Raw genomic sequence first — 23,152 nt, 5'->3', positions numbered from 1 at the left:
CTAAGGTCAATTTTGCTTTGTGTGTTTGCAACTCAGTTGTCTGTTTCTATTTTTACTTGCTATGTCTCACTGGTTAAGAAGGCGAGGGATGGATGGGAGGTAATGCGTCGATAACTTACCGATAATAGCATTACTCCTAGTTCTATTCCATCGCCTTCCTTCCATGCCGGATGGAATCACCAAGAGTGGGTGGTGCTGCCTGGGCAAAGGGAGTACACAGGAACCCAAGAAGAGACCAATAGTGCGATGCTCCCAGGTGCCAGCTTTACCTGCAGCATGTGAATGGCACAAACTTCTCTCACATGTTAATACTTCATGTGGCCCTTGCAAAACTCAAGGGTTTGAGTTGCAGTCAATGATATAACTTGAGATGTCATACGTGATGTAATCAGTTATGTAACATAACGTCAGTGAATATTTTAACACTTAACTGTAATGTTGGTTTAACCTTTATGTTTTTTTCAGTGAATTTCTAGTTTTTGTTTTTTATAGAAGCCAAAATCTTAAAATCTTCTTACCTTCCACCGTGTGTCACACGATTTCAGCTCCTTTCACCCAGTCACCCAGTGAGGAGCCGAAATCACACAGTGGCAGACAATGTGAGTTGGAGACTCCTGCAATGAGCATTTCCAAATCACATTGTGTTCAAGGCTGAGCACAGCTGATGTCCATCAAGGGTTTACAACTTCCCCAGGACATCGGTGGAAGCCTTGAGACTGTTGGTTTTTAGCGATGGGGTTAAGGATTACTGTGGCTCATGGCAGTGACCTGCTGAAAGCCCCTTCCTCTACCCTGATAGTCATATGCCCCTTAAGTGCACTTTCAGAACTTCAGAGGTAATGGACTTGAGGTCCTGGCCCCTCCTTAGTCCCCGCCCCCTCCTTGATGCCTCATCACTGTGACATTTATTAGGAAGTTGGCAGGTCTGATAAGGTCGATTTAACCTTTGTTTTTTTCAGTGAATTTCTGAGGTTTATTTTTAACCCAAGATTGTATTGCCATATTTGCTTACAACTTTGGTGGTGTTTTACTAAACTTTCCAAAAAAAGTCTCATCCACCTCTATTCTCTTCAGGAATGCTGATCCACCCAGGAGGGGCTGAGAAAAAGGGGGGTCCCAATACGTGTTTTCCCATTAATTTTCCAAAGAAAAATTAGACACAACTACAGCCAAAAAGGCTAACAGAATTACAGGAAATTTGGCAGAAAGGTAGATCGTGTTGCAGAAAGCATGCTTTTTGTCATTTGATGTAAATATGTTGAGTAGTTTTTAAAACACTAAGCTTAAAAAATCGTCTATTTCATGCAGTGGAGACTTCACAGAGCAAAGTAGTGGAGCTTGCTCACACCAGCACCTAGTAGGGTGATGGCCGGGAAGACGGCTAGGCCTGCGTTACGCTGGGACTCCTCTTAAGCCTTCAACAAGGAACTCATTGTGGATGCCTGGATTAACACAGTGGCATCCACCAACAACTAAAGAAGCTGACTCCCACCAGATGAACACATAGAGGCTGCAGGGGCCCTGGGTTTCTCCCCCCAGGCAGCAATATAAAACATGATCCCTGGGGTTCTCCCCCCAGGCAGCAATGTAAAACATGATGTGTGGTACCCTGGGTGGGCTCCAAGGCACCCCAGTTATTTAACTTTTGTATAATTGTTGCTGGATCCTGCGTGGCCCATGGGGCCACTTGCAGAGAACCAGTGGGCCTGTGAGAGGTACCCACATAACCCCCAACAAAAATTAAATACATGGGTATCCTGGATGGGCACCAAGACATCCAGAAAATGCAAGGGAATTGCTATGGATTGATTGGGTATTACGGATTAACATATTTAGGAAAGGTTCAACCCTAGAATCCATCAAAATAGGCCTATTAAGCCTTGATCCTACTTTCTTTAACCTGAGATTGGTCTTCGGGGACATCTTGGATGGTCCTGCATCCATTGACTGGTCATGTGGCAGCTTCTCACAGATCTAGAAATATTGCGTCTTTAGCTCCTGATTACCTAATGGGACAGGTATCTGAACTCAGTGAGGGAATTCATAAATTGCTGTCCTGCCTAGTCATGGGCTCAGTGTCTGATGACGTAGTGTATAGAGTGCATATGTTTGGAGAGCAATTGGGACAGGTAGGTGGAGTGGGTTGGCAGGATTATTTTTAGACAGTTTACACTGTTGCCATCCTCATAGGAATCCCATCTGACATCGAGATCAATATCAGTGCTGTGGTACCATTTCTGCTCATTTTCCTGTACTCTTAGCCACACACTTTTCATTGGAGAAGAAAGGTAAGGAGATTAGGTAGTACCTGAGCAGAAGGCAACCATGTAGGTGATTCAAGTGGGGCAGGATGATAAGTAATGGTGCATGGGGATGGGAGACAAGGGAAGGTGCAAAGTAGGGAATAGCCTATTGAATGAGCAGAGAGGAGGTGAGAGTGAACAGTACCAAGGCCCATCCAGAAAACAGATCCCAAGATCATCCTATTCGCAAAATTCCAATGCCAATACCCGTAAAGCTTTTCAAAAGCCTAAAAGCCTCTAAGCAATACTGACTCCTAGCCTGTCCCAGCAGTCATTCAGGCTCAAGAATCAACACTGCAAATGTGTCTCTCTCTTTTTTTCCATTCTAACCTTCTGATTTGCAAAAGTCTAAGAGCCAGATTTAAAGAAAAGTGGCACAGCGCGGTGCTGAGCCACAATTGGCAGCGCCAACGCAGGCATCCTTGCATCATCGTGCAAGGGTGTTTGTGCTGAAGGGTATGATTGTTTATGTGCGGGAAGGGACACCTTCCCGCACATGAACAATAATTTCTACCATTTTGCTTTTTCTATGCGTGCAGCAGAATGCTACATGCCTAGAAAAAGCAAAAAATGAGGAGGAATAAAAGTATTCCTCTTTGTTGTACCCTGCTCACGCCACCCCTGGGGGAGGCGTTGCGCTGCCTCAGGTTTACGTGATTTCATAAATCTGAGGCAGCGTCAAAATGCAATGGGTGTTGCTGTGCCACGCCCACAGCAACACCCATTGCACCCCTCTTCCACGCACAGTGATGTGTGGAAAGGGGCGTATTTACAAGGTGGCGTTAAGCCACAAAAAGTGGCTTAACGCCACATTGTAAATAAGGCGCTGTGCTTAGCACCACAGTAGCGTCACTAAAAGTAACGCTCCTGTGGCGCTAGGGGCCTATAAATATGGCCCTAAGAGTCCTCTTATGTAGATGGGGCCAGGCCCCCCAAACGTTCTAAATAAAATCCCGTTCCCAACTGAATCTTTATGTATACTGCTCTCAATGCGTCTAGTTACCATCTGCTTTTAATGTTCTGTGACATCTTGCCATTTCCGATGAAACATAAAATGTCACACAACCGCTGCAAGAACCATACTCATACTGATGGGAAAGTCTGTACAGTTCTCCCGCACATTAGTCTTCCTTTGAAAATCCCTGTTTTTGAACGATAACCTGACATTTCACTTTTCTCCTAAAAGCCTTGCAGTAGTTTCTGATTCATATGTTTCCATCCTGAAGTCCCATTAAAAAATTAGTGCAGTGAATGTCTTTATATACAAGTGGATGCAGCCAGCGACCCCAGCTTGTACCTTGGCATAGCTGACGCAAGTCCGAAAGAACGTATTGACGATAAAAACATGTTAAATTAGCAAAAAAAAGGTTTTCCGGCTGATATAAAATATTACTTAATTTTGCATTTTTTTGGTCAATTCCTTGCTCAAAATTGCGGTTTTTAACCACTTGGTATGAAAGGTAAATAGGTTGCGGCTGCCATTTTACAGAACAATGTAGAAGGTAGAGTTGGAATGTGAGATGTGTTTGTGCACTTTTGTGGCATGCCTGTGTGAAGAGTGTGTATGCCACTGTGTGAGTGTGTGTGTGTGCGAGCATGTTAAAGGCTTGGGAAATCAGTTTCAGACTGTGAAACAGGTGCTTGCTGTGCTATAACTGTCCTTTATGCCTGGTGAAGATGGTACTAGATGTCAATGCCCTCATTGAAGAAAAACAACTTATGGGACCAATTGAATCATATGACCTACTTAATGACCGCATGCGTATAGTCTAAAGGGAGCCTCCACACGTTCATTGCATGTCACGCTAAGTGTGTTTGTTTGTATGAGAGTTCATCAGTCTCTGCATGAAAGTAGATTTATGGGCATCTGTCTGAATGGGGACATTTATGCTGGTGCTGGTGAATTGTGGGCTTTCTAAGCCTCAAGGTGGCCACTACCATCATGATAGCCACCACTGGCATGATCGTGGTACAAGTATATTTTCCATAGTGCTTGGCTTTAAGGTGACCTTGTCTGGCTTAATATTAGCCTTTGTGTATTATGGACATCTGTCCTAACTTGTAGGCAAGAAAAAGAAAAGGAAGTGCATTTGGCCTTATTGTGATCATCTATGACTTAAGGATGTCCAACCAAGGCGTAGGGATGCTTAACCCTTGGCTAATTGTGGCTGTCTCTGGCATGATGATGGTCCTGACATCATAATATGAGTATACTTGGCATAATGTTAGTCAACCTATGCTTAGTAGTGGTCACCCCACACACAACACGTCCCTAAATTTGGGTGTTGATATTTAGACGATTGTAGATATTTTTGGCTTAATTGTTAGCATTTCAGGCATTAAGTGGCCATCGTTAAAACATCTATAGACCTAACATAACCTGATTGTAGCCATCAACCATTTTTGGTGTAAGGCACGTAACGTGTTAATGACTGCTGCTGTCATATTATGATCATTCCTAATATATGATCGGCCTACTTGGGCATGTGAAGCATAATCTGTCCATGTGGGGCAGGAGTAAAATGATTAATTGTTAAAAATGGCAAGCTGGTATTTGAATCCTCAATCTGAGTATGAAAGCTGGTATTACTAACAAAATAAACTTTATTTACAGACAACGAAAACCTTTTATTTCGGGATGTTAAAGTATTTACTCAAACTGCAATACTAGTAGTTTGGAGCAAAATGCACATCATTTCATAAAATGTCACACCGGAGATTGAGGATTCAATTAGTTTATTTAGCAAAAAATAGTATTTTAAGATGTCAACATAATGTTGAGGGTGATGTTGATAGGAAGCTCTGACGCCTTCACAGTCCAGGTAATGTGTTTTTTGTTGCAGAAGGCTGACACTTCCACTAATCAGGCTCTAGATAAGATATTTTGCATGACTGATGTTGATGGATCTTGCCTGTTTTTCCTCCTTGTCTGACTGCAACATCTGTTCCATTCGAGTAAGGTGACTTACTTCCTAGGGACCTGATGGGTTTGGCGTCAGCAAACTTTGTGGTGGAGGCCAAATCAGTCTTTTTGACATTCATGTGGTACGAAGAAGCAATTTAGTCCACATGTTGTTTAGTTTGCACGTGGAGTTTCACTACACAGTCATTGACTGGTCCCACCAATCAGTAATCATCATGATCTCCGAACACTCGGTCACCGCACTTCCATATTGTGAGTGGCACAACTTAGTTACATTTCAACAAAGAGACCCTGGGCCTTATTGACAAGGCCCTAGCGGCAGACTATGCCACCAGCGCTTCAATGGGGCAGTGTGCTGTCCACACTTACATGGCCATGCAAAGGCAGCTTGCATGATCTTTCATGGCCTTGAAAATATGGCCCCCTTACACACATAACTCTGCATGAAAGGGGTGTTCCTTGGATGTTGCTGTGGGTGTTCACACGCAACACCTATGGAACCTGACAGAATCTGATTCATTTCCAGATTTACAACGCTGGGAAGGCATCAGATTCCTACACCACCTGAGGGGTGGCTTTAAATTGGTGCACGGGGAGAAATAACATGATTTATCCCAGTTTTTCCACTTTCTATGTATGCTGCATTTTGCAGCACACATAGAAAGAGAAAAATGCCAACAATGATTGTCTTTGTGCAGGAAGATGTCCCTTCCTCCACATAAACAATCAGTCTTGCAAAGCAGGCACCCTTGCACCATGGCACAAGGGTGCCTGCGTTGGCGCTAGGCAGCAGTTTGTGTACCAGCTCAGAGGAAAGTACAGGGATGCGTTGTATTTCTGTAAATACAATGCATACCTGCACTTTCAAAATGAGGCAGCGCAGCAAGGTGGCGTGCAGCACCATGCTGCGTCATTTCCTCGTAAATAAGGCCCTGTATGGGTGTTCCTCCATAGTGCTCACAGCGAACGTAATCAATTTAGGCTGTGTTCCGGAATTTAATGGGGTTAAAGGTACCCACCCCTTTCACCAGTTGGGGCAGATTGAAGACGTTTGTTGGAACAATTTAAACTCAGGGGTGGTCTGCACTGACACATCTGCTCTGGCTACCTTTTGACTTTCATCACTCTGGTGATGGTCTTTTCATGGCTAATTTTGACTTTGCATTGCTGATTAGCCTTGCAAAGTCCTTTCTTTTTAACATGAAGGAAATGCTATTTTCCACAGCTAGACAGATTGCTGGGGATAGTAGTGTAACCATATTATGCCCATATTTCAGAACTTTGAGTTAAACCCAAATTCTACATGTATGAGATGGAAGGATGCCAGATCTAGGTTCACCGTGTGCAACGGCTAGAGCCTAATTTCCATACACTATGATCTTCTCACTGTTATGTTTTCCTTTATGAGTACATGCTCCAAATGTCCTAAGTGGGATATAGTGTTTTATAAAACTTTCAGTTTTAAGACCAGTGGCCTTGTAACCACAATCCATTTTATAGGAAAAATGAAAATCTCTAGTGGGGTTTGGAGCGTGAGCATTAGCAGTATTCTGAGATACGACTGGGCTCAAGTTATCTAGGATAAAAAATCAGTCCGTAACTCACATTGAGACAAGGGTCTGCAATTCTTTACCAGATTCATTGAGACTTGAAACACTCATTGATTGTTTTCTGGAAGAAATGTAAAACCGTTGTTTGAAGAACAGTTGAGTTAAATGTATTTTTTGGATATTGCAGGAGGTGAACACTTTTCATCTTCATACTTTTCTGATTAGTCTAGCATTTCATTTTAGCTCAAGATGTTTGTTAATTTTAATTTTTATTCATTTTACTTTCACAAATAATTATAACGTTTACTAAAGACGTTGTAGCCGATGTCTCCTAAAGTTATATATAATTTTTGTGAATTAAGCCATTCATATATATCCTTAGTATCTTCAGCATTACATTGATTTTTTTTAAGAGTTCACATAAATACACCATAAATCCATAGAGAGAGCACATAGTTCATTAAAATACAATAAATAAACAAGATGAGCCACTCAGTCACTCCATTATGTCCTATAAAAACTCACAAATGCAGTACTTTCTCATATCAACAGACTTTACAAGTGCAGCTCCCTTCATCCTCTTTTGAACATCTGAAATATTTCACCTGTATCTGGCAGTTACTCCTTTGCAAAAAACAGGTGTTCTATCTAGGCACCACTTTGTGTAATATTGCATCCGGCAGAGGTTAGCGCCTTTTAACAGAGAAAAGTTACACACGATGATCTTATTCCAGACCTCGGCCAAAATCAACACTCCCTCCCTTGACTGCGATTTTTGTCTGGCTTTACTTAACAGATCACCCACCTTATACTTTTGAATTTTGGCTATCTAATATCTAACTAGCCTACGAGTACTAGATTCAATCAATTCTTCCACTAATTCAGAGCTGGTCTTAATTTTTGTTGGAACCTATTCTTTTTTTAATAAATATCTAATTCGAATAAAGGACCAACAAAGGGATGTCGGTCAGTAGCTGATATCAGGATCTATATCTGGCCACTTTTTCCAAGTATCTGTTCTCAAACAATTAGCAAAATGTATCTCTCATTTGTAGGCTGCACTCCTGTTGATAATGGTATGTGATCCTTTTAAAACCTAAATTGAGTAGAGCTGTTGATATCTGGTATGTTAGAATACTTAAATAGTTGCCCTTTATGTTTCCAAAGGCATTGCATATCTTTATAGTGAACCTTTTTGTTAATTTGGTTAGGTGCGGAAAATCCTTAATTTTATATTCCTGTATGATTAAGGGCCTGATTTAGAGTTTGGCGTAGGAGATTATGCCATTGTAGAGTATGGACCTCGTAATGCGGCCGACAGGATATCCGTCACGTTTGTGATGGAGAACCACTCCACCAAACTCTAAATCCGGCCCTAAATCTAAGAAAAAGTTGTCAATTGGTTCAGCAGAACCAAGGGTATAAAAAAATCTGCATGAGGAATGCGCAAGGTTGGTAAAGTAATATTGTTTTATATTCGGCAGTGCCAGGTTGCCCTCTGTTGTTGGCCTTTATAAAGTCCTCAGAGCAATCCACAGCGTATTAATAGCCCCAATAAAAGTAGAGAACAATCCCTCAATTTCCTTGAAAAATATTATCTGCAGGGTACAGGCAGTGCGACAAATAAAAAATTCAACAGAAGCAATACAGATATGTGAATCAGCGTGTCCCTAACCATGAAAAATGTCCGCAAACCTGTCCACCTACAGAAAAGTCCCTTGATCTTCTTGATAAGAGGTAGATAATTAAATATAAATACATCATTAACATATTCCATAGTGTAGATGCCAAGGTCCCTCTTGGGTTTCAAATTCACCAACTGGCGAAAATAGGTGGGGTAAAGAATCAGTTGTACAATTACCTGAGGGAGTCTCAGTTTTCAACCAAGTTATTTAATAGCCACTCACAACCTGAAATTCCCAAAAAATGACCAAAACCCTTTGCTGGGTGTCAGCTTTGGGTTATAAAAACAGCACCATGCCATCACTTTATAACTTGATTTTGCCATCTCCTCAAAGTTGGTTCTGTACTTCCATAATTTCTAATCACGATTGCTAAATGTTCCATAAATATTATAAAGAAAATGGGTGAAAGAGGACACTGCTGTCTGGTGCCCTGGTTTATCTTAATGGTGCTGATTCTGTCAGAGTTTATAGTTAACTATGCCATTGCTCCCTCGTAGATCTTTGATATGACTTGAATAAAATTTAAGGTAAACCCAAACTTTTCAAGAATAAAAATAGGATCTTCCAACAAGCCAGGTCAAAAGCCTTTTTGGTGGCTAAAAAAACACACCTTGTTTGGAATATTTGTTTAAGGTAATGTAAAGCCTTTACCAAATAAATTGTATTTGTTGCCTACCTAAAATAAATCCACTCTGCTCTCAATGAATAAGAGTTCCAACTACTTTATTCATTTGGTTGGCCAATAACTTCATTACTATTTTATAGTCTGTATTAAGAAGACTGAGGGGCCGATACGAGTTAATGTTCTCTGGATTCTTATCTTTTATAAAAAGCTAACAACAATAGCATTGTTAAATGACAATGGAAATATGGCTGGAATGTTGCACTACTTAGACTTCAACAGAGGTAGATATTTTTTTATAAAATTCAACCGGTAAGCCATCTTCCCCACAGGCCTTCCCATTGGCTAATGATTTGATGTCTTCCTCCACCCCTTCTGACGTGAACACAGCGGTCAACCATATGGTTAACTCTGTTTAAACCTGGGAATGGAGACTATTCAGCAAATGTCCAACATGTTTATCTTCCGTCGCCTACCCTACACTATATGTATCCGTTCATACTGTTTCTGAAACTCGGCCTGAATCTCCTCCAGATCGGTAATCTGAATCTTGGTCTCCTCATTATACAGTGATGTAATTCCATTCTTGGCCCTCTTTTTTCGAGTCTGCCAGACTAAAAATCTCTCCATACACTCACTTTCTTCATACATTTTGTGAGTAGGCACTGTAAGCAATGTAGGCTTGTTCATAATAATAATCTTGCATTAACCATTTCACCTTCCTAAGCTCTTGTTGATTGTTAAGGCTCCTATACCGCAACACTTCTTCATTGTCTTTCTTTAGACCCTTCTCTAGTTCTCTTCTTCTTCCTACAAGGCATTTTTTCGGCAGTACTCTCAGATGTTATACACGACCATGTGATTGCTTTAAAGTCCTCCCATACAGTTTCTAGGCTAGCTGTAATGCTGATTAACCTTAAAGCAGGAGCAATCTCAACCTCATTCTCTATTAACCAATCATCATCGTCTAATTTGACCCCACTAGAAGTCCATCTATCACCTGAATTGTTAAGACATAGCCCTATAACGGTGACTGCGACTAGGGAGTGGTCTGAAAACCCATATGGGACATGTATGTAGTCCTTAAGGTCGCATCCCATGAATGCAAAAATAGTCTAACCTTGCTGCCGACTAATACCATTCTAAAACACAGGTGAATTCACACCTAGATGGATACTTATTTCTCCAGCTATCCACCAAGTTCAGAACTTTTAAATTGTCAGATAGAAGTTTGCCAGGCCATGGTTTGTTCTGTTTTGGAGAAATAGTGGATGAGTATTATTGGGATCAGAAGTAAATTAAAATCCCTCCCAAAATTAATTTACCATGAATAGTTGACAGGACCTGAAAAAGGGCTAGATCATCCATAACAGGGGCGAGTACTGGGGTGTCCAACATTCTAACGTTGTTTATGATTCACTTACCAAAGTCCACCTCCCCCTCTTTATCAGCGTGAAAAGTGCTTATGTAATATTTAAGAATTTGTTAACAGGCATAGCCACCCCCTGTTGCATGCCTTGGCATTTGATGAATACACTTATCAGCTCTAGTTTCTGAACATCACAAAGCATGGATTCCCTCCTCCCTGTAATGGGTCTACTGGAGCAAAAAGTGGGAATGACCTTGTATCTAGTCTTCAACTGCCTTGCCTTTTGAATGTTACTTAGGCCATTGGCATTGTTCAAAATGATTTTCAAAGCATCAATTTGTGCCTATAGATTTACACTTTCATTTAACACCTGGTGATGGACAAGGGAGGATCCATGATTAGAAAGTCACAGACCCAGTGTGCTATCTTGTCCCACAATGGCCACTAAATAAAAGTGCTTACATTTTAATGTGCAAAGTACTAGCTGCCATCTTAAATATCTTAGATTCATCTGTGATGTCTCCACTATGGCATTGCTAAGCCAGAAAGGTACCTTAACAGGAAGCACAACCAGTTACCTTCCCTTCGACAAAATGAAATGTACAAAAGTGCTTGGGCATTTAAAATGTTAAGAAGGCCATTCACCCAGTCCCAACCAGCTGAGGGACCTTGGGTATACACCACAACACATGTGCACTCCAAAAGACACTCCAGCAGCGATGTACACCTATTCATGCACAATCCTATAGGTTTCACATCATTCACTTCTTTCAACAAGAGGTAAAGTGCCATTAGACAAAGTGCAATGTCCCAAAGGAATAGAGTATGAAAGGTGCTTACCGGGCCCTTTGTCTGAACATGCCTATCAAATGGTCCTTGGATATACATAACTACAGATAAACTTTCCTGAGTAGCTCTTGGGCAACAAGATGCTCCTCAAGCTGCTCGAGCTCTTAACTTTCCCGTCATGCAAACTCTTCCCATTTCATAAACTTCTGTAGCCCCACACCATCACACTGCCCCTCGCTCTGGAGCTCTCCTCGATGTGACACCTGAGTTCCAACCTTCCCCTAACTGGCACCAACAATTTGATCAAGAAATATGGTATTACTTGATCAAATTGTTCATGAAATTGATTGTACCTTCCACATCCTCCTTCTGTTCCAGAACACCTAAGGTTTGACCTGCACTAATGGTTTTCCAATTCTTCTTGCTTATCCTTAGTACTGCTAGCTTTTCTTTCAAATCTGCAGCGTAGTCCCAGAGACCGATGACAACTTATCCTCACAATCTGAGATGCGTTGCTCCATCACTCACAATTTATCAAGAGCTTGTGAAATGTTTCCCTCCAGACTGGCTAGGCAATTTTCCAACTGCTTAGAATTTATTTGTTGTGTAGCCTTCACTGATTTTACTTCCTCCAAAATCTCACATGGAACCTCTTGTAGGGAACCAGAAACTTCAACTACTTTTGACGGTTCAGCTGGAGTGTTATTCCGCCTAAGTCTTGGATACATTGGGCCCTCTGCTGTTGTCAAACTTTGATCTCGATTAGGGGACTGTCTATCAATCTCTACTCACCCTGTGGCCTATCGGAGTTCAAGGGATGAGGGGAGCTTACTATGAACCAAGCTCTTTACCAGGGATGCTCATACTGCTCAGAGTGCCCAATTTAGTCTGAAAGAGTAGGAAGAACTCCGCAGCCTTGCTGCTCAGAGCTGTCTCACCACACACTGCTTCTCTCAACCCACCTCCCCAACGACACCACCGATGAGAGAGAGAGAGAGAGAGGGGGGGGGGGGAGCAAGAGACACAGCTGCCATGTTGCAAACAGAGACGAACCAAGACCAGTAGAGTAAATAGACAGAAGGTGGAAATGTGGCTGCGGCCGCGACGTGCGCTTACTGTTGCAGTAAATGTGGCATAGCGAAGGCAGAAGGATCCAACTTGGTGGTGCTGTGGGATAATTAGGCTGGATGTGTTAGGCGCTTGATGCAGCCTCTCTTCCAATTTCCACTGTGTGCACCCCCATTATTGATGACCCTCGCTACCTGCCCCAGTGCCCTTCATTCAGAAGTGAAGTGGACCAAGAATAGACTGCACGTATGGAGGGCTGGAACTCAGAGGAGTGCCCAGAAAGTAAGCAGGGTGTGCAAGCAGTGTGTGGGAGGTGCACCTGTAGTTGCTATCCTTCAAGGAAAACATACAGTGATTATGCCATTAAAATCTCGTAAAGGAGGTATTAAAGTAAATGGGGTGACTCCCACTAGAAGCGTACATGACTGATGGGATGAGGCCAGAGGGATCTGAGTATCAATCAGCTGCACATTGCCAAAGGAAAAATGTCAGAAAACCCTCAGGAGATGTAGTCACCAAATTGGCTGGGACCAGAGACTGTGGCCTCTGAGATGGTAATATAGGACTCTGCCTTTCAATCACTGGAAGCCATGGTGCTCCTAATCCAGATACTGGCAAGGTTGAGGCCCTCTCTTGGGACAGGGCCACAATTAGGATCAATGGGGGAGGAGCAGCTTGCTGCTGAGGTCATAGGGTGAATAGTAGATACTGCTGCTAAAAAAGGAGACACTGGGTTTGCACCTTATGAGAGAGGGCAGGGGCACATCAACACCGCACATTTTAGTAAGAATAAGAGCCTGGCAGATTTAGCTGTGCCATTACATTCAGTATTACATTTATGTTTTACCTTTGATTAAAAACAATTTTTTTCATTGCCTGTACATTGATAAATTATTATATAAATTTACAACAACCTGAACTATATATTTGTCTTCTGAAGTCTAAAACATGTATGGGCAGATATAATATTAAGTTACAAGGTCTTTGCATCACGCAGGGGGACACAAGGCAGCACACTTCCTTGATTCAGATTTCCACAGCGATTTGCGCTGCTTTGCCTGGCTTTGTAAAGAAATGTAACACAACACAGCTGCATGCACTGATTGTTTCATTTTAAGCTGGGAGGTGTTCAATGGGTGGCGCATGGGCGTTTCCATGCATCTACTCATGGATTTTATGCAATTCCAGATTTACAAAGGTTTGTAAATCTGGGAATTAAATACATCTGTATACACCATAGGACGGCGTAACAGGGAGAGAAATCTTTGTTTCTCCTCAATATTTCCTCTTTTTATGCATGATGCACAAAGAGTAAAATGCCTCTATTTGTGCAGGAAGGTTTCAGAAAAACAGTCTTGCCCTTAATATAGGTACCCTTGCAAGGAGAGAGCAGAAATACTCAATGGGCCTCATTACAACCCTGGCGGCCGGCGGTAGGCTGGCGGTGTATCGCAAGTGTATTATGACCGTGACGCATTAGCCACGACCATACCGCCGGCCCCTCCATTATACCACCAGGCTTCCGCCAGGCGGAAATAATCCCCAACCGCCAGCCTGTCCATAGCGGTAAACACCGCCATGGAAAGGCTGGCGGTAAGGGGAACTCGGGGTGCCGCTGGGGGCCCCTGCACTGCCCTTGCACTTGGCATGCGCAGTGCAGCGGACCCCAGGCACAGCCCCATTGCGCATTTCACTGCCTGAATTTCAGGCAGTGAAATGCACGACAAGTGCTGCTGCACCCGCTGCACATCAACATTGCCAGCGGCTCTATTAAGAGCCGGCTGCAATGTTGATGTGACTTTTCCGCTGGCCCAGCGGAAAAGTAATAATAGGGAGCCACAAATACCGCCCACAGCTTCGGCGGTCTTTCTGTAAGACCTCCCAAGTTGTAATGAAGGCCAACATCTTTATAATTGTGGACGCTTTCTGCTCTCTCCTTTTCGCGCACCACAGCATGTTCCTTTGCTGTCCTGCGTTGCATGTTATAATAGTAAATATAATAGTAAATATGTCCCATAATATTTTTCCACATTATACAGAGGTATGGCTCAGTCTGTGACCCTGTTTACCCCCCAACCAGTCAGTACTGTAAGACATCAGATCCAGTGAACATCATAATGCACTCTTTTAATAACCTATTTGTTTTTCTTCTGTCAACAGATTCTGTACCAAGAAATGCTTTGGGGCATAAATTGCAAACCTGGGAGTCTGAAAGAGGACTGTCATTTTTGAACAATATTGTTCTCCAAAATGGGGAGCTGATCATTCAGAAAACTGGGTTTTATTATATATATGCCCAGACTTACTTCCGGTACCAAGAACCAGAACCACCTACCCATTCATTCGGAGCCAAAAGGGTGAAACAAATGGTCCAGTACATATACAAAATGACAAGTTATCCAGAGCCAATACTTCTGATGAAAAGTGCAAAAACAACTTGCTGGTCCAAAACTGCAGAATTTGGACTACATTCCGTAAATCAGGGAGGCGTTTTCGAACTAAAACAGAGAGACAGAATTTTCGTTTCTGTGAGTGATAGAAACTTAATAGACATGGATAAAGAAGCAAGCTTCTTTGGCGCGTTTTTGATTGGTTGAAGAACTTAAAAACTCAACGTTTGTTGAACTTGTGACACATTCCTTCTATTGCTCAGTGTTTCCTGAAGGACCATTGTTCAAAACCCTATTGATGTCGCAGGCCATCGGCGGTGACGTTTCATGAACAAACCAGAAATGTGTGTACAGGTGTGTGCCAGTTCGTCAGGTGTCCTTTGGGTCTCCTGAAAATGTATATTTGCCCCTATACGTAGATAGGTGCATGTGGGGATGCATCTTTTTTTATCAAGGGGCCATTTGTGATGTCTATAACATTTTTTTACAGATATTTCTGCTGGAAACTTCAATTTCTCGTGAGATTGGCACAAGAAGTACCTTAATGCAGGCTAGTTGAGTCACAACAAATATTCAACATAGAGAAATTTTAGTTCATGTCTGGCAATAACTTTCGTCTGGCAATAGGTTTAATTGAGTACAGGTGTTTCAATTACTTGCCTGTTGAAAGTTCCAGCTCCTATTAAAACTTGAGGGGTTGATTTATCATAGTGCTGCATTGCCCTTGTTTCAAGCAAGGTAACGCAAGGGCAATGCAACACCAAATCAGATTTACCAAGCAACACAAGGCCACCTTTCGTGGCCTTGTGGTGTGTGGTAAATCTGGAGTAACGCAAGGCAGCACAAGTCACTGCCTTGCATTACTTTGCACTGGGAAGGCGTTCCATCGTTGGAGTGTGGGTGTTTCCACATATCCACCCATGGGTTTTGGCGCATTACTTCTCCTTGGGAAACATCCTGAACAACTAGGTCTAAACCACTACTTGACTCAACCACTACTGCTAAACAACTAAAAAGTCTCTACAACTAAGTACTGAACAACTACTGTCTAAACAACAAGTGTGCCTGAATAACAATTGCCTGAACAACTAATTTTAAGGTAAGGTTTTCCTTTTGGTTTTTATGGTTTATTAGTTGTTTAGAATATATATATATATTAGTTGTTCAGGCAATTGTTATTCAGACACAATAGTTGTTCAGACAGTACTGTAGTTGTTCAGTACTTAGTTGTAGAGACTTTTTAGTTGTTTAGCAGTAGTGGTTTAGGCTTATAGTTGGTTAGGACCTAGTTGTTCTGTCACATATTCCTTCTTCTTTATTTCCCCTCACTTTTCCTTTCTATATGTGCTGCACTCTGCAGTACACTTAGTAAGAGCCTCAGAGGAATGTTTTTGTGCAGGAAGGCATCCCTTCCTTCACAAAAACAATCCTTCCTGCAACACAAGCACCCTTGCACCACAGCACAAGAGTGCCTGCGCTGGCGCAAGGCAGAATATTGTTTACCAGTGCAAGGAAAGAACAGGAATTTTCCATATAATGTTAAATATGGTGCATTCCTGCCATCTTCTTTAAATGCAGCGCAGTGCAGGAAGGTGTCTTGCATTGCTGCGTGAAAGTTCAGAAAATCTGCGGCTGAGTTTCCAAGCCACCTAGCACAATAAGGAGCAAATTTCCTTTTCTGGAAAGCACAACGTATGGAAGGGCTGGGAGGTCAAGAAGTACAGTTCCTTAAAGAATGATCTCAAGATCAACATTTAAAACAAGCCAGACTTCAATGAAAAATAGAGAAAATGAACTTTCGAACTCAGGTGTCAGAAGCAGTGACTACATACTTAATAATCTCCATAAATTGGAGCACCTTTAGAAACAGAGAATCAACGAAGAATAGTTGCAAACCAGTGTGGATGGACCTTTAATGGGAAATGCAAGAGTGCCTAGGTTTAGGGCCTACACCCCCTGCTCAATCAACTATTAGCACTATTTTGTCCTAGTGCTAATGTTTAAGATATGGGGCCAGATGTATCAAGAATCCATTTTGCGATTCTCAAATAGTGATTTTTAAGAAATCGCAATTTCAGAGTCGCAAAGTGGTATGCATCATATTTGAGAATCGGTAATAGCGATTTCTTAAAAATCGCAAATGCTATCACTGAATCGCAAATAGCGATTCTGATCTCATTTGCACCTATGAGCCTGTAGGCTCATATTTGCAAACTTTTTACATTTTTGGAATTCGCAATTTCGGAAACGCAATCCCCCAGGGTGCTCTCTGCTGCACCCCCAAAAATTATTTTAGGACATGTAAGGCGCACACATGCCAAAGGGTCATGTGTCCGTTACATGTCAATTTTAAAAATGCATTTTTAATGCATTTTTTAAATTTAAATTTAAAAACTGTATTTGGTGGTAATTGCGATTCCTTAATGCCCAATTCGCATGAAGGAAAAGCTTGATCCACGTGTTTAAGGAATCGCAAATAAGGATTCCTTATTTGCGATTTCTTATCTAGAGAATCGCAATTTGCGATTCTCTAAACGGGGTCGCAATTTTAAGGAATCGCTATTTTAGTGATTCCTTAAAATTGCACTGCGAATGCCTTTCATACATACTGAAAGGCATTTTTGCATTTGCAAACGGCCGATCGCACCGTTTGCAAATGCAAAAAGCTTTGATACCTCTGGCCCATAGTTCTCTGTGTGCATCTAGTCCTAACCCTAGTTCGTTAATACACTTGTGATAATGAGATGCAAATACCAAATGTTTAGATACAATAGTTAGGGTAAAATTATACTTTAAAAAAAGAACATGTACACTTTATTCATTACAAACAAGTTGTTATTTTAATACATGTTATGGATACACATTGTTGCTGAAAATAGATTAGCAGATAATTTGAATTTTTTTTTTTTCAGCCAACATGTGTGTTGACTGTAGACGACGCTCAGGTTTTGGGGTTTTGGAAAGCTGTTCGTGGAAAGAATCCCTTATTTTTGATGAAAGTATTTCAGAGGAAGCTCAAGAACAGTGGAATTTATTCAATCAATAGACTTGAAAAAGTCCCAGACATGCCCGAAGCCTACGGGGAAAAACATATGTTTAGTGAAAAGAAAACAGAATTTCAAATAATCTGCTCATCTATTTTCAACAACGAAGTTGATTCATAACATCTATTAAATATACAAGAACTTTCTCTGAATGCTTAAAGTGTATTTGTTCTTTGCCAAAAGTATAATGTTCACCTATCTGGTGTAATCCATATGTATGACAACTACTGTCTAAAACATTTTGTAGTTGCGTCTCTTAATCACAAATAGTCATGTGAAGTGAATGAAGCCAAAAGCCATAGAGCCAAAACGGAGATACATTTAAAAAAAAATCCCATGGCTTACACTGTGCTTAAAACATGTGTGTTTATTCCACAACTTTGAAGTATGCTAAAAATGATGAGTAGAATGCTTGAATTAATCTCAGCCACCGGTAATTACTCGGGCCGCATCCCAGTCCATCATTATTTTGCACACAACGCCACCTCGGGTTGGACCCAGCCATATGAAAACCAGCCTTAACCCTGCTGCAAAAGGAATAGTCCAGCCCAGATTACCAGGCCACGTTCTCCCTAAACCGGGACACATGCAACCCAGGACCAGGTTCGCCCACACAGAAATATATTAAAAAGTGATGGATGGAATGATTGAATTAATCTCAGCCACCGGTAATTATTTGGTCCGCATCTCAGTTCATCATTATTTTGCACACAGTGCCCCCTCGGTTTGTACCAAGCCATATGCAAATCAGCGGTAACCCTGCTCCAAAAGGAGCAGTCCAGCCAAAATTGGCAGGCCAGGTTCTCCTTAAACCGGGACATAAGCAACACAGGACCAGTTTTACCCTAGTTATTATGTCATCACCCGGGTCCAGCTTGGTTCCATTTACAAAATGTGCACAGGACCCATGTCTGGGCACACCACTCCCACTTAGGGCAACACACTGAAATATATATAAAAAAGTGATGGATGGAATGCTTGAAATAATCTCAGCCACTGGTAATTGCTCGGGCTGCATCCCAATTCATCGTTATTTAGCGGCGTAAATACCAGTGGTTTATGTTACTCAGGGGCAAACAATTATAGTAGTCATAACACAAAAGAACAAACAGAAAATACAATTGTAAACATGGATTTACATGTGATCAGGAGGGGAGGAGTTACATTGGAAGGACTGTTCAAAGGCTAAATGGTTTTGGTTGTGGTCTAGTAAATCATGTCTTTGTCAGAGGAGAATGCCTCACTAAGTGAGGACTGAGACTAGGGAGATGAATGAGAAGGTAATAAGTATTAACAGAATTTGTCTTGGGTTATTAACATTAGGTACACAGTACCCATTTGCATTAATTTGTTTCAAATTTCTTTCTTGTAAATGGTCACAAAAATTAACTTGAAATGCCACTAATGAAACCAGAGTCACAGAAACTACAGGTAAGATAGTAGCTGTGAATCACTTTATGAATATATACATGAAATTGAAAATATCATGTTATCGCTTTGGTTTTTAAAAGACCTACAAATACCAACTCCTGCATATCAAACACTAAGAATTTCCTAATCTTAGGTAGGCATGCAAAAAGAGCTGTTAGGGATTTTATCGAAGACCATAGCCAGGAATGGTATCAGGGAGATCAGTATGTAGTTGGCTAGTCTTCAAGGGTCTGCAGAGGGTTTCTGCAGCAGTGGGAGGACAGTTGTTTGTTTCCAAGCATCTGAGAAGATCTCAGAGGAGGTGGAGGAATTCAGAATGGGTATGAGCATGGTGCTGATGGATTGCAGTCTTCTAGAGTGGATTTCATGGTGGCAGTGGTTTCTTCTGGAGTGATGACAGGCCAGAATTGAGATAGATTGTTGCAGAAGACCTGCGAGGAGTGATTGAGTTGGTGGCGGCCAATGGTAAGGTGAAATCTTTCACCATGGCAAAGAGTTATTTGCTTCTGTTGGTGCTGGCATCAATGCAGTCCACCAGAGTGGCCCATTTGATGGCCCAGGTAGCGTCAAAAGTTGATTTGAACGTGCCCCTCTCTGCATTGTCCTGACTCATTCACCATTTGTGCTCCAGTTGTTTGCAGTGGTGTTTCATCAGCCTGAGGTCCTCTGTGTGGAAGCTAGTGTGAGGTCTGGATCTTGCTGTATTGTTGTGTTTTAGGGGGGCCAGTGCAGGAGGTGATCTGGTTGGTGGAATTTTCCATGGCTTTGGGGAGGCTGTTGCTGAGTTTGGTTGTGTGGGTGTTGAGAGTGGTGTTCCAGACCTTGTCAGTGATGCTGTTCCAGTTTTGGTCGGCTGGTCTAGTGATGGCGCGTTGGACGTGGACAGGGATTGTGAACTTGACTAGGGCATGGTCTGTCAAAATAACTGGTGTGGGCTCTTTAACTTGGATGTTGCCAAAGTTTGTGAAAATAGGGGCCAGGAGGTGTCCATTGGTGTTGGTAGACCCCTTCTCACATTGGGTGAGACCCAGGCTTCCAAGGTCTTCGATGAGTGCTCTTGCGTTGGGGTCAGGATGGTCGCCCAGTTGTTAGTTCAGGCCTCCAAATAGGATGTAATTGCCAGCATCGAGGGCAAGTGGTGTGACGAAGCACATGCTGGTGTCATTGAAATTGGAGCACGGATCAGGAGGTGTGTAGATGAGAGTGACGCTTAGAGTGAAGTTAGCTGTGATGTGGAGCTTGAATGAAAGGTGTCCATTTTGGAGGATAAAGTGTCCACAGATGTGGTTCTTGTGGATGATGGTTATTCCATCTCCATGCTTGTGAAGTCTGACAGTCTTGTAGCCAGGGGGGATGCCTCTGGTGATGTCAAGTGCTGAAGCAGGGTTCAGCCAGGAATCCATGAGAAAAAGATGGTTAGGGACATTATCCTCAGTAGGTCCCAGATCTCTGGGTCTAATGTTCCTTGTAGCCAACCACAGGGGTCACAAATAGATCCCTACTGCTTAATAATCATTAAGCAGGCCATTTTGGAACCCACTGTTTCTGGCTGCTGGATATTTTGTGATGCAACCTATTAGCCTCATTCCAAAATCAGAGAAAGGGTGAAAATACTCGATCCATATTTGTGACCCTTTCTAAATTGGGGACCTAGTTCTGTGAACCTTTTATTCCCTTTAATTTGAATAATCTCTTTAAGATTTGTGGCAGGACACCAGATCACAGTAATCTGTGTGTTGGGATTGAGGACACAGTATATCATATATTGTGGATGGGAATCAAGTTTTAATACATAACATAGCATCACCAACGCAGCTTCGAACTTCCCCATGCACTTCTCTTTGTCTGGTAACATTTTGTGAGACTACCATACAGGCTGTTATTTATATTGTACCTCTATTTGTGTGGTATGGGGTCATGCATGACATAATGGACTTCATAAATCACATGATTCTCATTACGACTACACTGAACACATCTATGCCACCTCCACCCCACCATGGAAAAGAGTGGGCCATTGCAATATATTTCAAACAAAGACATGACAGGTCTGTCACGTAGAATGACCATTACAAACTCCCACACAACTCTTATGTCTAATTTTTATGATTTCATTTTCTCCTGTTTCTTGTTATATTAAAATAGATAGTGTCACACTTGTGGGCCCAGTGAATAGTAAACAGCAGTTAAGATTTCAGAAAGACCAAAACACATGCAAGTAATCTACTTTGAAATTCATTATATAGAATTTTTCCATATTCATTGGTTGTGTCGTGAACACCTGATTGGGGTTTGCTTTTTAATAGATCAACAATTCCAGCCCTGGTAATATATTTAGGGGTTTTCATGGTGTTTCACAAACGTGTATCGAATATCTAGTTTGGAACAAAAGGTCTAAGAACCTCATGATCAAAATAAACACACAGGTTTCTTTATCTTCTTGCAGTGGCTCAAGAAATCACAATCGAGAGTGTAGCACATTTTCCACTGTGATTTTACATCCTGTGAACCTCAGTGTTATGTATATATTGAACAAATATTTTTTATGGCTTTTTACCTGATTTAGTCTGTCTTTGTTTTGTATGACTAGATTTTGTACTTGTGTAGTTGTACGTTACATGGTGCAAGTTATTGGATTTATTTCTGAAAAAAGCCGGTGAGTGCTTAAATAATTTTTAAATAGTAATGTATTATGATTGCTTAGGAATGGAAACCCCGACATACACTACGTCGGGAAGTATTTAGAAACCAAAACCAGAGGCTTCAAAAAAATAATCTGACCCGGACAAAAAGTTGACCACCTCAACAATCTTAAATGAAAAATCCAAACTTTGTAATTGATTGTGACTGCTTTATTCCATGATTTTCCACTCGTTCCTATTTACTCCATCATCTCAGGTAAGCCTGTAAATAAACAGATTTTTGTGGAAAAATTACAAAAAAATATCATATCAATCACGTGTAAATGGAGGGCCCTTTTCAAGACAAAGCAGAAAGGCAAACTCGATGCAAAGTGTGATTTACTATCCAACGCTGTAGTGAGGCCCTTTTGGACCTAATTCTGTCGCCCAATTTTAGCTTCCTTTTACATTTTACACATTTTAGCTGCAGTGCTTTTTAGCAGTGACATTTTACACACTTTGTATGATATTATTCTAAGAACATATTGTACGAGTTGCTTGTTTTATTTAGCCTTTTCTCAACGTATAATCAGGACATTCTGTCCAAGGCTGGGAACACAGTACATGATATCCTAGTGCTGAAGTTGCCTGTTCGGAGACAGCTTTTACCAACTGGACATATCATTGCATCACAGCTTTTCCTCTAACCAGGTGTTGCTTTATTACATAAAGGATGCAGTGGCTCGGAAGGGCAGAGGGGCACTTCAGCCGTGAACATCTTGGGATGCTGTGTTTGACATGCAGCTCTGCTGGTGCCATTTACCAGCTTCACAAAAGGATTGCATTCTTACAACAGGCTGACTCTTAACACTGCTCCTCTGGTATGGGGGCTCCCTCTAACATCTTAGATCGGGCAAAGGCGAGGGTACACCCACTATGCTCTCAGTATAGGTCAAGAGTCTGTATAAATACCTAGAAATCATTTACCATGGTTGATTTGTTCATTCTTTTTATAATTTTCTTAATGCTGATTACTGTGCTTTTTTCATCTGCTTAATTATAAGAGCTTATTTTGCTATGCAAGACTACGTTTGTTTCAATAAATGTATTGTACCCCTCCTGTGTTTCATTGGGGCATGCATGAGTAATCCAATGAAAGGGTAGGATCTGTTTCCATGACTAGCTCGGGAGTCAAAGTGTCAAGCTTAAGTTGGCACAATCACCTTCAACCCCAATAAGGTTAGGTTAGAATTGGGCCAATGGCTCCTGATGGTGTGGTTGGCCTTAGTTTGCTAAATTCTGAAGTTCTGTCGTGCTAATACGCAGTCCTGTTATGTTAGCAGTAACTGCATAGCAT

The 23,152-nt window shown here is 41.7% G+C and overlaps 1 protein-coding gene across 1 annotated transcript in view; it reads left to right on the top strand.

Annotated features, from left to right (window-relative positions):
* The window catches only part of TNFSF10 (TNF superfamily member 10), a 101,948-nt gene extending 79,035 nt beyond the window's left edge, over window positions 1-22,913 (top strand). The window contains exon 5 of the mRNA XM_069213042.1: window positions 14,470-22,913. Within this exon, the coding sequence (XP_069069143.1) occupies window positions 14,470-14,906 (437 nt within the window). The 3' untranslated portion in view covers window positions 14,907-22,913. The remainder of the gene's footprint in view (window positions 1-14,469) is intronic.
* Window positions 22,914-23,152: the final 239 nt, after the last annotated feature.

Source organism: Pleurodeles waltl, chromosome 11, assembly GCF_031143425.1.
Source record: "Pleurodeles waltl isolate 20211129_DDA chromosome 11, aPleWal1.hap1.20221129, whole genome shotgun sequence".
Taxonomy (NCBI): Eukaryota; Metazoa; Chordata; class Amphibia; order Caudata; family Salamandridae; genus Pleurodeles; species Pleurodeles waltl.
The sequence above is the reverse complement of the archived record's forward strand: the minus strand, read 5'-3'. Positions and strand labels throughout refer to the sequence as shown.